General features: G+C 47.9%; 1 protein-coding gene across 3 annotated transcripts in view; it reads left to right on the forward strand.

Annotated features, from left to right (window-relative positions):
* PALLD (palladin, cytoskeletal associated protein) overlaps positions 1 to 12815 on the forward strand; it is a 405467-nt gene that overhangs the window by 379261 nt on the left and 13391 nt on the right. For all 3 annotated transcript variants that reach the window (XM_088448442.1, XM_088448443.1, XM_088448444.1), the window contains 2 exons: positions 2876 to 3008; positions 5914 to 6121. In XM_088448442.1, coding sequence (XP_088304568.1) covers positions 2876 to 3008; positions 5914 to 6121 — 341 coding nt within the window. The remainder of the gene's footprint in view (positions 1 to 2875; positions 3009 to 5913; positions 6122 to 12815) is intronic.

Below are 12815 nucleotides of genomic sequence, written 5' to 3' on the forward strand. Positions count from 1 at the left end.
ATTCTATTGGGCATTTAAAATGCGAGAAGCACCAGTGTGTGAAGCGGTTTTCAGACATCAGATGCTGTGTCAGATCCAATATGGCCCTGTTGAGATGGAGTATTAGGAACGGGTCATGGGAATTATGCAGCAGAAATTGTTGTCAGTAGTTAACGTACATGTCTACATGCTTGTGTTTCCTTTTATAGGCATCATAATTAAGGCCCTGATTCAGAGCCGGACGCTCTGACCAGAGCGCTCGCTCTGAATCAGGGCCCACCTCCATTAATATGGAGCATCCTCCTGGACGCTCGTATAGCTGTGGGTCACCACCCACAGCATATACGAGCGTGCAGGATGATGGTCGCGATGGTCTTGACCATCGCGACCATCGAAACTGCGAGCAAAAGCCTGCGGTTGAGTTTTTCAACCGCAAGGCCAGGAGTGATTTTGGCTCTATCAGAGCCAAAATCACTCCCACTGACATCACTAGTGATGTCAGTGGGGCCGGCTTCAGATGGTAGGCGTTCCCTTGGGAACGCCTCCGTCTGGCAGGCACGCCCCCGGCACGCCCACCAAAGGGAGCGTGCTGTCAGTCAACATCGACAGCACGCCTCCTTTGATGAGACACTCCGAGCGAAGGAAAGTCCTTCGCTCGTCGGGTCTCGCGCATGCGCACGACGGAGCTCCCTCCATCGTGCGCATGCGCAGTGCGGACCATCGACCCACTTGCGAGTGGACAGCCGCTCGCGAGTGGGTCTGAATGAGGGCCTAAGTTCCTACCAATAGAATGGTGTTTTGAAGCTACAAATCCCCAGTTTTTAATAGTCTATTTATTTGGGGATTTTTATTTCAATTTTCATTCCGACTGTTAGTAAATGAGAAAATCTTGTAGTGGTCTATGTGAAAGTATTGATGTTTGGTTGATGGTCAATTTTGGTAAGGATTCGGTTTTATAGTCGATTTTGCCTTTAGTAAAGCCTTTAATACAGTGGTTCTCAAACTCTCGGCCTGATTCAGAACCGCTCGTAAGCGGCCGCTCGTTCGTTCCGAGCGATGTTTGCACAACTGCGCATGCGTACAGTTCGTAATATGCATGCGTGAACCAGTCAGTGCGTCCGAAAATCGTTTGTTCGCTAAATAGCGAATGCCTGCTATTTTGAGTGACAGGAGGAGGCGTATGTGGGTGGTAACAGGTGCTTGAAAACGGGGAGTGGAGATCAGAACGCAGGCGTGCTTAAAGGTCAAAACGGGCGTTTTAAGGGTGTGCGTAATTAATACAGCAGCGTCATTGACCACGTCACTTGGTTATTTTATAGTCAGTTCTGCTCGCAAGATTGCGGTAGGAAAAACCAACCACAAGAATAGCGAGCTGGTCGATGTACTCGATTAATCTAATAAATAGCGGACATGACGTAGGATGCGAGCGGCCAGGGGGCGTATTTTTCCAAAAAACGACGCATGTTTTGTTCACTCGTTCAGACCTAGAGGCATGAACAGACCGCAAAGAGCGAACGGTTCATTTGAATAGCCACCCCTTTTTTCTGAACGAGTGAGCGCAAATAGCGTCCGGCTCTGAATCAGGCCCACTGTCCTCAGGACCCCACACAGGTCACGTTTTCCAGGTCACCCAGCAGGTGCGCAGGTGTATTCATTACTCACTGACACATTTTAAAAGCTCCACTGGTGGAACTAATTATTTCACTTGTGATTCTGTGAGAGGACCTGGAAAACATGCACTGTTTGGGGTCCAGAGGACCGAGTTTGAGAACCTGTACTTTAGTAAATATACCCCTATGTCTCCTCTCCCAGCCTGCGTTAGTTGGTCACAGAAAGCAGGATACAATAGCAGGTTTTCCTATTAGATACAGGTTTGGGTGCTGGAGATCTCCCCTGCTTAATAAAAAATATAATATAAATATAATATAAGCTTAATGTAAGAAGTTTGTAACCAAGAAGACCTGTAGCAAGCCTCGCGTTTGTATATAGACCATAGAAATCTGAGGTGACTAATATATAATAATGTACAATATGTGGAATGTTTTTTCTTTTTATACACATCTTTTTGTAATGTGCACTGAAGTATTAACATCAGAACTCATCAATTATAAGCAGTAACATCAGACCCCAATGTATATAAAGCTAGTATGTAGAGGAATCGCTAAACACATTATCATCACTTGTGTATAATAAACATAGATATCGCTATACTGTTTTCTCCATCGAATATCTTATTAAAAAATATGTATTTAGGGGGGAATTCAATGTGTTCTCCAACTCTACTACCCAAAGTGGGGTCAATGAGTGGGTTATTTTTCGTTGATTACAGGCTTGAAAAAGTCAGAAATAAAAATGGCTCTGGTCAGTGAGGTACAGAATAACCCTGCTCATTAAGGGGTTAAAGAATCAGTGAGGTACAGAATAACCCTGCTCATTAAGGGGTTAAAGAAGATTGCACTCATGGTCACATATGTTTTGTTGTACAGCCCAGAGGTTAAGAAGGGATAGAAGAGTTCGGTCCAATATTGAAATTGAGACTTTATTCATTACCCTTCAATGCATAACATATTTAAGGGCAATTGAATGATGAAAGGATTACTTGGTGCACAGAAGATATTAAACTTTCCTGTACGCTTTTGAGTTCAGGGTTTTCCATTGCTTTAAATATTAAAACATTACTCAGACATGAAGTGTATATACTGCACATAGTATGTATCACAGATTATTTACATGGCGTCTTACCACAAGACTTTGAAACAATATCTTGGAATATTTTTGTATAAACTCATGGACTTTTGGCCACCCAGCATTTTTGGCTGATGGCATCATAGTCTAGCAATCAGAGTGTAAACGGCATTTCTGTGGAAAGAAACAGTGTTACATTTCTTTGTTTTAGACCACGATCTCGGTCCAGGGACAGCGGAGATGAAAATGAGCCCATCCAGGAGAGATTTTTCCGTCCTCATTTCTTGCAAGCTCCGGGAGATCTCATTGTTCAAGAAGGAAAGCTTTGCAGGATGGACTGCAAGGTAAGGAACTATGACATGAATCAGGGTTACAGAAATAGCTCATGTGTTATACTGCTGAGTCATATTCAAGGTCTTACTGAGGAGGTCCACCTTATATCTAAGGCACGGGTAATAGACTAAGCTGCCTTGGATAATAGAAATCTGTAAAGATAGGTGTAAATGCATAGTGACTACTATATGACTGCCTATTGCCTGGAATAAGTTGTACTTACTTTAAATGAATTTGAAAAACACTTTTACTTGTGTGAGCTTTATTCTTTAGAAGCCATTGCTAGTTTACTCTTTGCTTTGAATCTTTGCTGTAACTTCCTACAGGATTATATGGTGATTACTTTCAGCAATAGATAATAGGGTGAGAATGGTAACCTAAGTTTATAAGTATACAAGTACATTTTCTTTATGGGCACTGACTTCATATTGACATGCTAATGGGCATTTACAACTAGCACATCTCGCTTAAAGTACCACGGCTGTTCCAGAGCGGGCTCGTCTAAATAAATGTATCCGATGTTTGGAGCCAGTCTGGGATGGTGGGCCTGATACAAGGTTGAGCATACAGTACGCCTGCCGGCATGTCTTGCTTATTTTCTCACTACACATTTTTGGGAGCTAAGCGTATGCAGCTCATCACATGTCAGCAGCATCTCCATGGGAAGAGGTGTACCTGGGGTGTATTGGGGCGTTCTCATGTAGGTAAAAGCTCAGGTCACCTGGATGCGGTGGGCAGGCCCATAATTATGGCCATTATTATACTAAGAACCTATTTGACGCAATATAGCTGTAATATTATTAGGTTTAGCATGGTTAGAGTGTGCACTTGCATCTTTTCTCTTTTTCGCCTTATAGCACTACTAGTCTCAGCAGGTAGCACCTCACATTGTGCTTAGGGTGTGCAATCTAGGGCCCCTCCCCCTATGCAAAAGCTCAATGAGGGTATGTCCATGCTATGCAGAGGTGGACATACGCTTACATGCACCTGTTCCCAGGGGATACATATGCTTGTTCAACATTCATAATGACGGCATGCAGGAGATCGGCGGCAGTATGCCAGCGCCAGTATACCGACACAGTTAAAATGCTACTTAAAGTGGTACAACTGTAATTAACTGGTGCCAGCATGTGCAGACTGCATACCGTATACCAGGTGTACCTAATGCACTGATTCTGAGGACCAGTTGTATACCAAACAAGGCGGGTGCAATATAAGATGAGTTTTCTGCATACTAGCAAATAAACGCGTATTCTTCTATCATGCACGCAATGCGGGATCACACGTGCCCGATTTCCACCAAGCACTACATGACATTCATCATTTAGAATCCAGTTTCTACAGCTTATTGCAGCTACTGGCTGCCTTGCCCTGCCAATTATTACACCCGATTGCTATGAACATTCCCAAACGCTCTGCCATTGTCTGACACAGATATACCATCTCAGCGAGTCACCACTGATGGCTTCCATTGTAGTCTGGAAATTAATACGACTCTTCAGCCTTTACATAACAATATCTCTGTTCTGTCTGAGCTCACTTCCAAGTAATCTTTGTGCTTACACAACTGCATTTTGCACAATCCATGACCCTCTGCCTTTGCTTGTTGAGAAGCTCAACCAGTTCTGGTGGCAAAAATTGTCATAAGATGGTTCAAAGAAGTTGATACCACGAAGGAGGGATTTAGAAAGTTAAACACCAGGGGAATGCGATTTAGAGATTATTGGCACATGTGTAATGAGGTAATGCTTCAAAGAGAGAATTGTTCCGCATGTCTTCCTGGCACTTCAGTCCTTCCCATGGGAAAGGAAACCTGAGCAGATCGTATGACCTTCATAGCAGCAGGTAATAGAGCTACACTGTGATGGAAGACAAATTAGCCTGTGTCACTTAAAGCAGCTTAAAGTCTTACAGTATTTCTCAGCTAAAGATTGTCATTAGTAAATGCTAGAAGCAATGTCTGATTTGAACTGTGAGTCTTAAGCACCAGCACTGTAAAAAAAATACATAGGAGAGCTGTGAAAAAGCTATTGCAACATTTGTAATGATAATACACGCTAATATCATACAACCCTGAGTGATCACACATATGTGGAGGTGACATAGCACAGCTGTTATTAATATTATTATTAGCTTTTATTTATTAGGTGTTATGCAGCCCTGTACATGGGGTAGACATAGAATCAAGTAACATAAACAGAATAAATTGTTTCTTCTAGCAAATTACAGACATACCTTATTAAGCTTTTAAAACTAGTTCAGATGATAAATACTGGAATGTGCTGCATTAATGAAAAGTAAAAAAAAAGCTACATTTTAATAATATAGCACACTGAGAAATGAATGTAACAGAACATTGTTTTGTGTTGCTTATATAGCTGTTTTTAATGAAGTGGCTGCATGTACTGGTGTCTCATTGCTTTGTTTTGTACTGCACATGCTCAGTAGGGAGGAGTGTGCTTTGGTTTGCACTTTGCATGCAGACTGAGACGTATTTCCAGTTAATGATGCATAACGGGAGAGAGATAAGGGGTGATATAATAGCTAGTGTATAGTAAATATGTGTTCGCACACCTTGCACCACAGCTCTAGGCTGTATTCCCAAGGAAAATCAGACCATTCTGATAAAGAGTAAGGACTCTTCCCAAACACCCCTGGCTTGTGAGTGTGACTGATAAATGGTTTTAATAATAGAATAAAATTTTCTATTTGCTGGCAAACTACATGTCGCTACGGGTATTTGCATGCCCATATCTAATGGCTTTATTGATATAAATACTCCCTCTTGTGCCAATTTGTTGTTCATCTACTGTATATCTAAATGTAGGGATCCTCTTTGGTCCATGTAGCATTGGAACTATATAGCAATGATTGTTCAGCAATACTGACATCAGATTCATCCTGTGTACACTTTAGGTGAGTGGACTACCAACACCTGACCTGAGTTGGCAGCTGAATGGGAGACCTGTCCGTCCAGACAACTCTCACAAAATGTTGGTGCGTGAGAATGGAGTGCACTCTCTGGTTATTGAGCCAGTGACTGCAAGAGATGCTGGGATATATACCTGTGTGGCCTCTAATCGTGCTGGGCAGAACTCATTCAGCCTGGAACTTATAGTCGCTGGTAAGTCATCCTGTGGCATATCCTGTTATTTTATTATCTTTTGCAGTGCGCTCTTATTCATAGTCAGCTACTCTGGTCCTTTCTGTCCCCCTCACAGGACAATGGGTTCTTGAGTACTGTTAATTACTCTCTTTTGCTGTGTTTTTTTTCCTCTGTGTATTGTTTGTTAAACCTTTTTAGAATATATTGTTTGTTCATCTGATTGTGTTTTTCCCCTGTATGGTGCTACAGACACTTGGTGGCGCCATAGAAATAAAAGATAATAATAATAATAATAATAATAATAATAATAAGGCTGATTGAAGATCGGCGTACAGTGCAATGAAAAACTTAGAACTTTTAGCCTGTATTTACTAATAACATTTGGGGTGTTTTTTTGTACAGATTGGTGTACCATGCAGGTACTTTGCAAAGTGTAGAGATATTTTTCGTTCAGCACTCCTCACAGTGCAGCATTTTTTACAGAAAAGATTACCATCAACCTGAATAGAGGGCCTGATTCAGACCCGCTCGCGAGTGCACAGCGCTCGCAAGCGGGTCGATGGTCCCCCACTGTGCATGCGCACGCCGGAGCCAGCTTCGGCATGCGCGAGACACGCCCAGCGACGGGTGCTCCGTCGCTACGGGTCTTGCACCAAAGCGGGGCAGCTGTCGATGGTGATTGACAGCTTGCCCCGTTTTGGAGGCGGGCAGGGGGGTGGCTGGGCAAACGGAGGCGTTCCTGCAGGAACGCCTGCCGTTTGTGGGCGGCCCTACTGACATCACTCGTGATGTCAGTAGGTGGACTTCCTGCTGTATTAGAGCAGGAAGTCCACTGGGGCTTGCGGCCACGAGACCCTAACACAAGGGTCTCATCGCAAGCCCAATGGTCGCGATGGTCTTGACCATCGCGACCACCACCTGGCCGCTCGCATAAGCTGTGGGTGGTCACCCACAGCTATGCGAGCTGCCAGGAGGCCATCTTTAAAGAAAAAAGGGATGCCCTGATTCAGAGTGAGCGCTCTCAAAGAGCGTCCGGCTCTGAATCAGGCCCAGAGTTCCAAAGGAAAGGTCCAAATCCCAGTGCTGAAATAAAAAAAATCAAATGTTTACAAACAAATTCAGTGTTACTCTCTTGTCAAATTTTCTATACTGTCCTCAAAGGAAAGATATTGCATAAAATTCAGAACCAAATCCTTTTCAGATAAGGAGCTGTGACTCAGGTTCAACTCGTGTTCAATAACCCGGGAAAAAGCAGGGTCGAAGCCCCGGCTTCTGTCTGAAACAGTATATGGAATAACAAACCCTATCCCAGTGGGAAAAGCAAACACATGTACCAGTGCTTATTAGTGATCACCAGCAGCATCTCCTGCCCTCTTACCTGAGGGAGGCTGTCGCTGGCTAGTCTGGCCGTCCCCTCCCCCTGGGGCTGCTTGTCCTGTGCGTGACTGGCAGGTGGCGCTTCCAATGGGAAGCTACCTCCAGTTACAATGTAGACAGTGCAGTCACGGACTGCACTGGCTCACTGAAGTGGCTGATTTTACTGGGGGGGAACTGCAGCCCCGCAGCCCCTAGGTAAAATCTGCCACTGGATCACTACCACCACCCCAGTGTTAATCTTTAAACTTCTTTCACAGTGATAGATGGTAAATATTCTCCCAAGAACCAAAAGAACCAAATATATAGTGTCAAATCTTTCAGACTATTTTAGCTCAAATTCAAATAAGTATTGCACATAAGTGACACTTCACCTTTTCTTCTCACTGTGGTATGTTCATCTCATAGTGCTCTCCATTCTTTCCCCAGAAAAAGAAAAGTTGTCCCTATAGTGTAATATGACAGGGAAACATTAAAAGAATGTGCACTGTTGCACTCCCATTAGAATATGTAAACCATGCTTATAAACAGAGCATCAGGAAACTTTCCACCATCAACACTCACAGGTGACTCTCATTTTTGATTACAATGAACTTATTACAAACAATTAAAATCAATAGAAAATCCCCCAAGGGGGAGACCCAACAAGAGTAGCAGGTCTCAAGTCGCGGGATCACTTGGAGACAGAGAGGAAATCACAGTCCGTGCAACTGTGGTAGAAACTTCAGCCATTACCTGTTACCATTACTTACCATTAATGCATTTTTCAAAATTGTGGTGGGGCTGGCGATGGTGGGAGGTCATTATGTATAGCTTTTTATACCATTATTTTCATACAATACAAATCAACAAAAAAATATTAGTAGCTCAAAACTATGCTCTTACTGATATATATTTCAAGCAAGCAAATATCACATGTTGTGCTCCAGTATCAATAAGCATACATTGGAAGAATCCACCTATATATATTCTAATCCCTTCTAACACGGCCTTACCGGATGCTGTGTATCCTACATGTATAGGGGATTGAATATACTTACATCATTTCAGTCATGATTATTTCTACTTCAGGGTCCATAGGGTATCCACAGGATACCTTGGGGTATAGGTGTGACGTCAGTCGCAGGGCACCAAAGAGTTAAGCTTTCAGCCTCCCAGGATGCACTAGGTCCCCCTCCTATACCCCGCCCCCAGGCCAAGGCACCTCAGTTTAGTTTGGTGCCCGGCCGGAGTCGGGTGCACCTGTTGGAGTGGGGGCTAGAAGAGCCCCTGAAGCTTTTTCTTCATGCAGCTGTGGCTGCACATCTGGATGAACAGCATGGACAGTCAGTCCTGACGTCCATGCTGTCTTCCCTACACCCCGCCGGTACTGATCCGGGGATGCTGGTGGGCGTCTGGGGTCACAGCTAGCGGTGACCCCAGATGCTCCGGACCATGGCCGGATTCAAGGGGGACAGAGGTAAGCAGCGGGGTCCCGCGGTGGGTCCCCGCTGATCACATGGTCCTAAGTCCCCAGGCAGGGGGCTCCCTGGGGACTGGCTGCAGCGTGGAGCCAGGCGACCAACCTGCGCTTCCACTACCCCCTGGGACAGCGGACCGCAGCAGAGCGGTAGCGCTGCGGCGTCCCAGGGGTTAAATGCATGCCAGGGGAGCGCGCCTTCCCTGTCTCACAGCCGGCGCCTCCCCCGCTGCACACAGCCCTCTCTGCACTGTGCTGACTGGTCCTGTGTCAGCGCTCCTCCCCCAGGCCAGCTTCTCTCTGCTCCTCGGCGGCCATCTTCTCTGCAACGCATGGTGAACGCTGCTGGAAGTCTGGAAGGAAGCATCGTGGTCTGGGTCCCCCCGCATACCTCTCCTCCGCTGTGGCTCAGGTCTGTGTATGCAGCGCTGTGTCCTACCAGGCCCTGTGTCTGTGTAGTTGAGTGATCAGCGCTGTTAGTGCAGGAATTGTTATTTCTCTGCATTGTATGTGACTGTGCTAGCGCTGCCTGTAACTATTCTTCACTAAACTGTCAGCTTTATTACTGTCCCTGTTCTTTCTGCTAAAGCCCTTGCGGTGCGGTGCTGCAGGGTGGTCTCTCGCCTATTTAATACTTAATTGGTGAGAGAGGTCACATACGTGGTGCCATCATGTCTGAAAGTGATTTTCCCCTCCGGCTACAGTGTACCACGTGCAAAGTACCGTTAGCGGAGGGGGAGGGTAGCGCGGAGGGCCTTTGCCGGCAGTGTTGTCCATGGCGCGGCCTATTACGGTTACAGCACCGGTACAGGAGCCGCCCTGGGCTTGTTTCGCTCAGGCGTTAACAGCTTTAGTGGGCCAGTTAGCTCCGCAGCCCGCGTTTACTCCGATGGGTTTGTCCCAGCAGTCTGTGGTGTCGTCACCCATGCAGGGGTTCCCACGACAATTGGTGGTACCCCACAGTCTCCCTATTTCCCCGCTCCCGGGTTCTCAGGAGCCAGCGTGGGTTAACTCCCTGACGAGTTCTTTACAGCACTTGTCGGATGTATTGCAAGGGGAGTCTGTGATGCGGCCTCATAAAAGGCCGGTGGCGTCTCTGTCCGCTCCTTATGAGGATGACGAAGGGACGTCTGATGATGGGGAGATTCTGGATCCTTACGATCAGGAACCTTTCCATACTAAGGACGCTGATGCTAAGTCCAAAGTATATATTCCTGGACTTATTCGGGCGGTCCGCACAGCCTTGGTGATTGAGGACGAAGTTCCCCCAGCGGCTAAATCTAAGTATGCCTTTTTCAAAGATGTGAAGGGCGATGCCACAGTCTTTCCTCTTTCGGGTCAGTTGGTGGACCATTTAGAGGAGGCGTGGAAACAACCTGGCAAAAGATACCAGCCGCAGAGACGCCTGGCGGTGGCTTATCCGTTCGCGGATAATTATTTTGCTAAGTGTGAATCCCCTCCACAGGTGGATTCTCACGTGACCCGTCTTGTCCGTAGTGCCACATTGCCGATGCCATCCATGTCCTCCCTTAAGGATGCTACGGACCGCAAGGTAGAAATCTGCCTGAAGTCCGCTTATTCCCTTGCAGGGGGGGCAGCACGGCCGGCTATGGCCATTTGCTGGGTTGCCAGAGCGATGGAGCGCTGGGCGGATTCATTAGAGGCTTCTTTTGAATCCGACTGTCCGGCCGAACAAGCGGAGTTGATTGGCAATCTCCGTGATTCGGCCACCTACATCAACGAGGCGGCTCTAGACATTAGTACTCTGGTGTCTAGAATTTCTTCAGCAGCGGTAGCTGCTCGTCGCACCTTGTGGCTGCGATCCTGGAAGGCGGACGCAGATCCAAGAAAGGTCTGGAAGCGTTGCCGTTTACCGGAGAAGTTCTCTTCGGTCCGGATCTGGATAAGATTGTGGCCATGCTGGCGGCAGCCAAATCTGCTTGTCTCCCGTCGGCCGCTGCTCCTTCTGGTTCTGGACCATCGTCCTTTCGGTCATCTAGGGCCCAGGGCAGGCCCAAACCACAGTCGTTTCCTCGACAGGCTGGCCCTAAGAAATTGGTCAAGCCCCGGAAACAGGCATGGAGTACCAGACGTCCGGCCCCCAAGCCAGATGACAAGCCTGCGGCCTGACGGTCCGGGTCTCCCCTTGGGGGATCCCAGGGTGGGAGGCCGCCTGCTGCAGTTCTCCCGGTGTTGGTCGTTCACTACGACAGACACTTGGGTTCTGGAGGTGGTCTCTCACGGGTACGCCCTCTCCTTCCGGCACAGACCCCCGGCTCGATTCTTCACCACGGGTCTACCATCAGACCGGAACAAGGCTACGGAGCTGCGGAAGGTATTGCACACTATGCTCCAGGCTGGAGTTATAGTGCCTGTTCCATTCTCCCAGAGGGGCCAGGGTTTCTGTTCAAATCTATTTTTGGTACAGAAACCCAATGGGTCATATCGTCCGATTCTCAACCTCAAAGCACTCAACAAGTCTTTGCGGGTCCCGAAGTTTCGGATGGAGACCCTACGGTCCATCATTCTGGCGCTGGAACCTGGGGACTACATGGTGTCATTGGACATACAGGACGCTATGGCGGTCATGGCGGCTTCTCTGCGGCTGCAAGGAGTCCGCATGTTACCGTACTTGGACGACCTGTTATTGGTGGCAGGATCTCCAGAGCTCCTGTTACACCACTTGGACCTGACCATTGCACTGCTGCAACGGCACGGCTGGCTAATTAACTGGCAGAAGTCCACTCTAATCCCGTCTCGGAGGATTCTGCATCTTGGAGCCTTATTGGACTCGGGACAGCAAAGGATCTTCGTGACGGAGGACAAGATCTCTGCTTTACAGTCAAGGGTGCGCAGTTGTCTGCACAGCCGCCGGGTGTCCTTACACTCGGCGATGAGGTTACTGGGCTCCATGGTGTCGGTGTTCGACATGGTGGATTACGCCCAGTTTCACTCTAGACCTCTGCAGCACCTGATCCTGTCCAAGTGGAACGGGCTGCCTCAGTCTCTGAAGTTCCAGACGATTGTGCTCACCCCGGAGGTTCGCCTGTCCCTTGTGTGGTGGTTAAAGATGACCCACCTCAACAAGGGACGTCCGTTCTGGGTTCCAAATTGGGTCCTGTTGACAACGGACGCCAGTCTTCGGGGCTGGGGAGCAGTTTCGGGTCCACACTTGTTCCAGGGCAGGTGGACACCGACAGAAGCGGAGCTTCCAATAAATATCTTGGAACTCCGTGCGGTCTTCAATGCTCTCCTGCAGGCACAGCGGTTTCTCCAGGGTCACCCGGTGCAGGTCCAGTCGGACAATGCTACCACCGTGGCCTACATAAACAGGCAAGGAGGAACTCGCAGTCGGGCGGCTCTCGTAGAGGTCTCTCGGATCCTGGTTTGGGCGGAGCGCAATCTTCCGGCCATATCAGCGGTCTTCATCCCGGGAGTGCTAAATTGGGAGGCGGACTTTCTAAGTCGCCAGGACGTTCATCCAGGGGAATGGTCCCTGCACCCGGACGTTTTTCAACTACTGGTGGACAGGTGGGGTCTTCCAGAAATCGACCTCATGGCGTCCCGGCACAACAACAAGTTGCCGGTGTACGGGTCTCGCACAAGAGACGAAGGGGCGTCTCTGGTGGATGCTCTGTCCGTCCGGTGGACGTTCAGGTTCGCATACCTGTTCCCTCCGGTCTCCCTTCTTCCACGGGTAATCCGGAAATTCAAACAGGAAGGAGGGACGCTCCTGTTGATAGCTCCCGCGTGGCCCAGACGGCACTGGTTCTCAGACCTTCAGGGTCTGTCCGTGGACAGTCCTCTGCGGTTGCCGCTACGACCGGACCTTCTGTCTCAGGGTCCTTGTCTTCACCCGGACCTGACTCGGCTGTCTTT

This window comes from Taudactylus pleione, unplaced genomic scaffold, assembly GCF_031769625.1.
Source record: "Taudactylus pleione unplaced genomic scaffold, aTauple2 ptg000021l, whole genome shotgun sequence".
Classification (NCBI taxonomy): domain Eukaryota; kingdom Metazoa; phylum Chordata; class Amphibia; order Anura; family Myobatrachidae; genus Taudactylus; species Taudactylus pleione.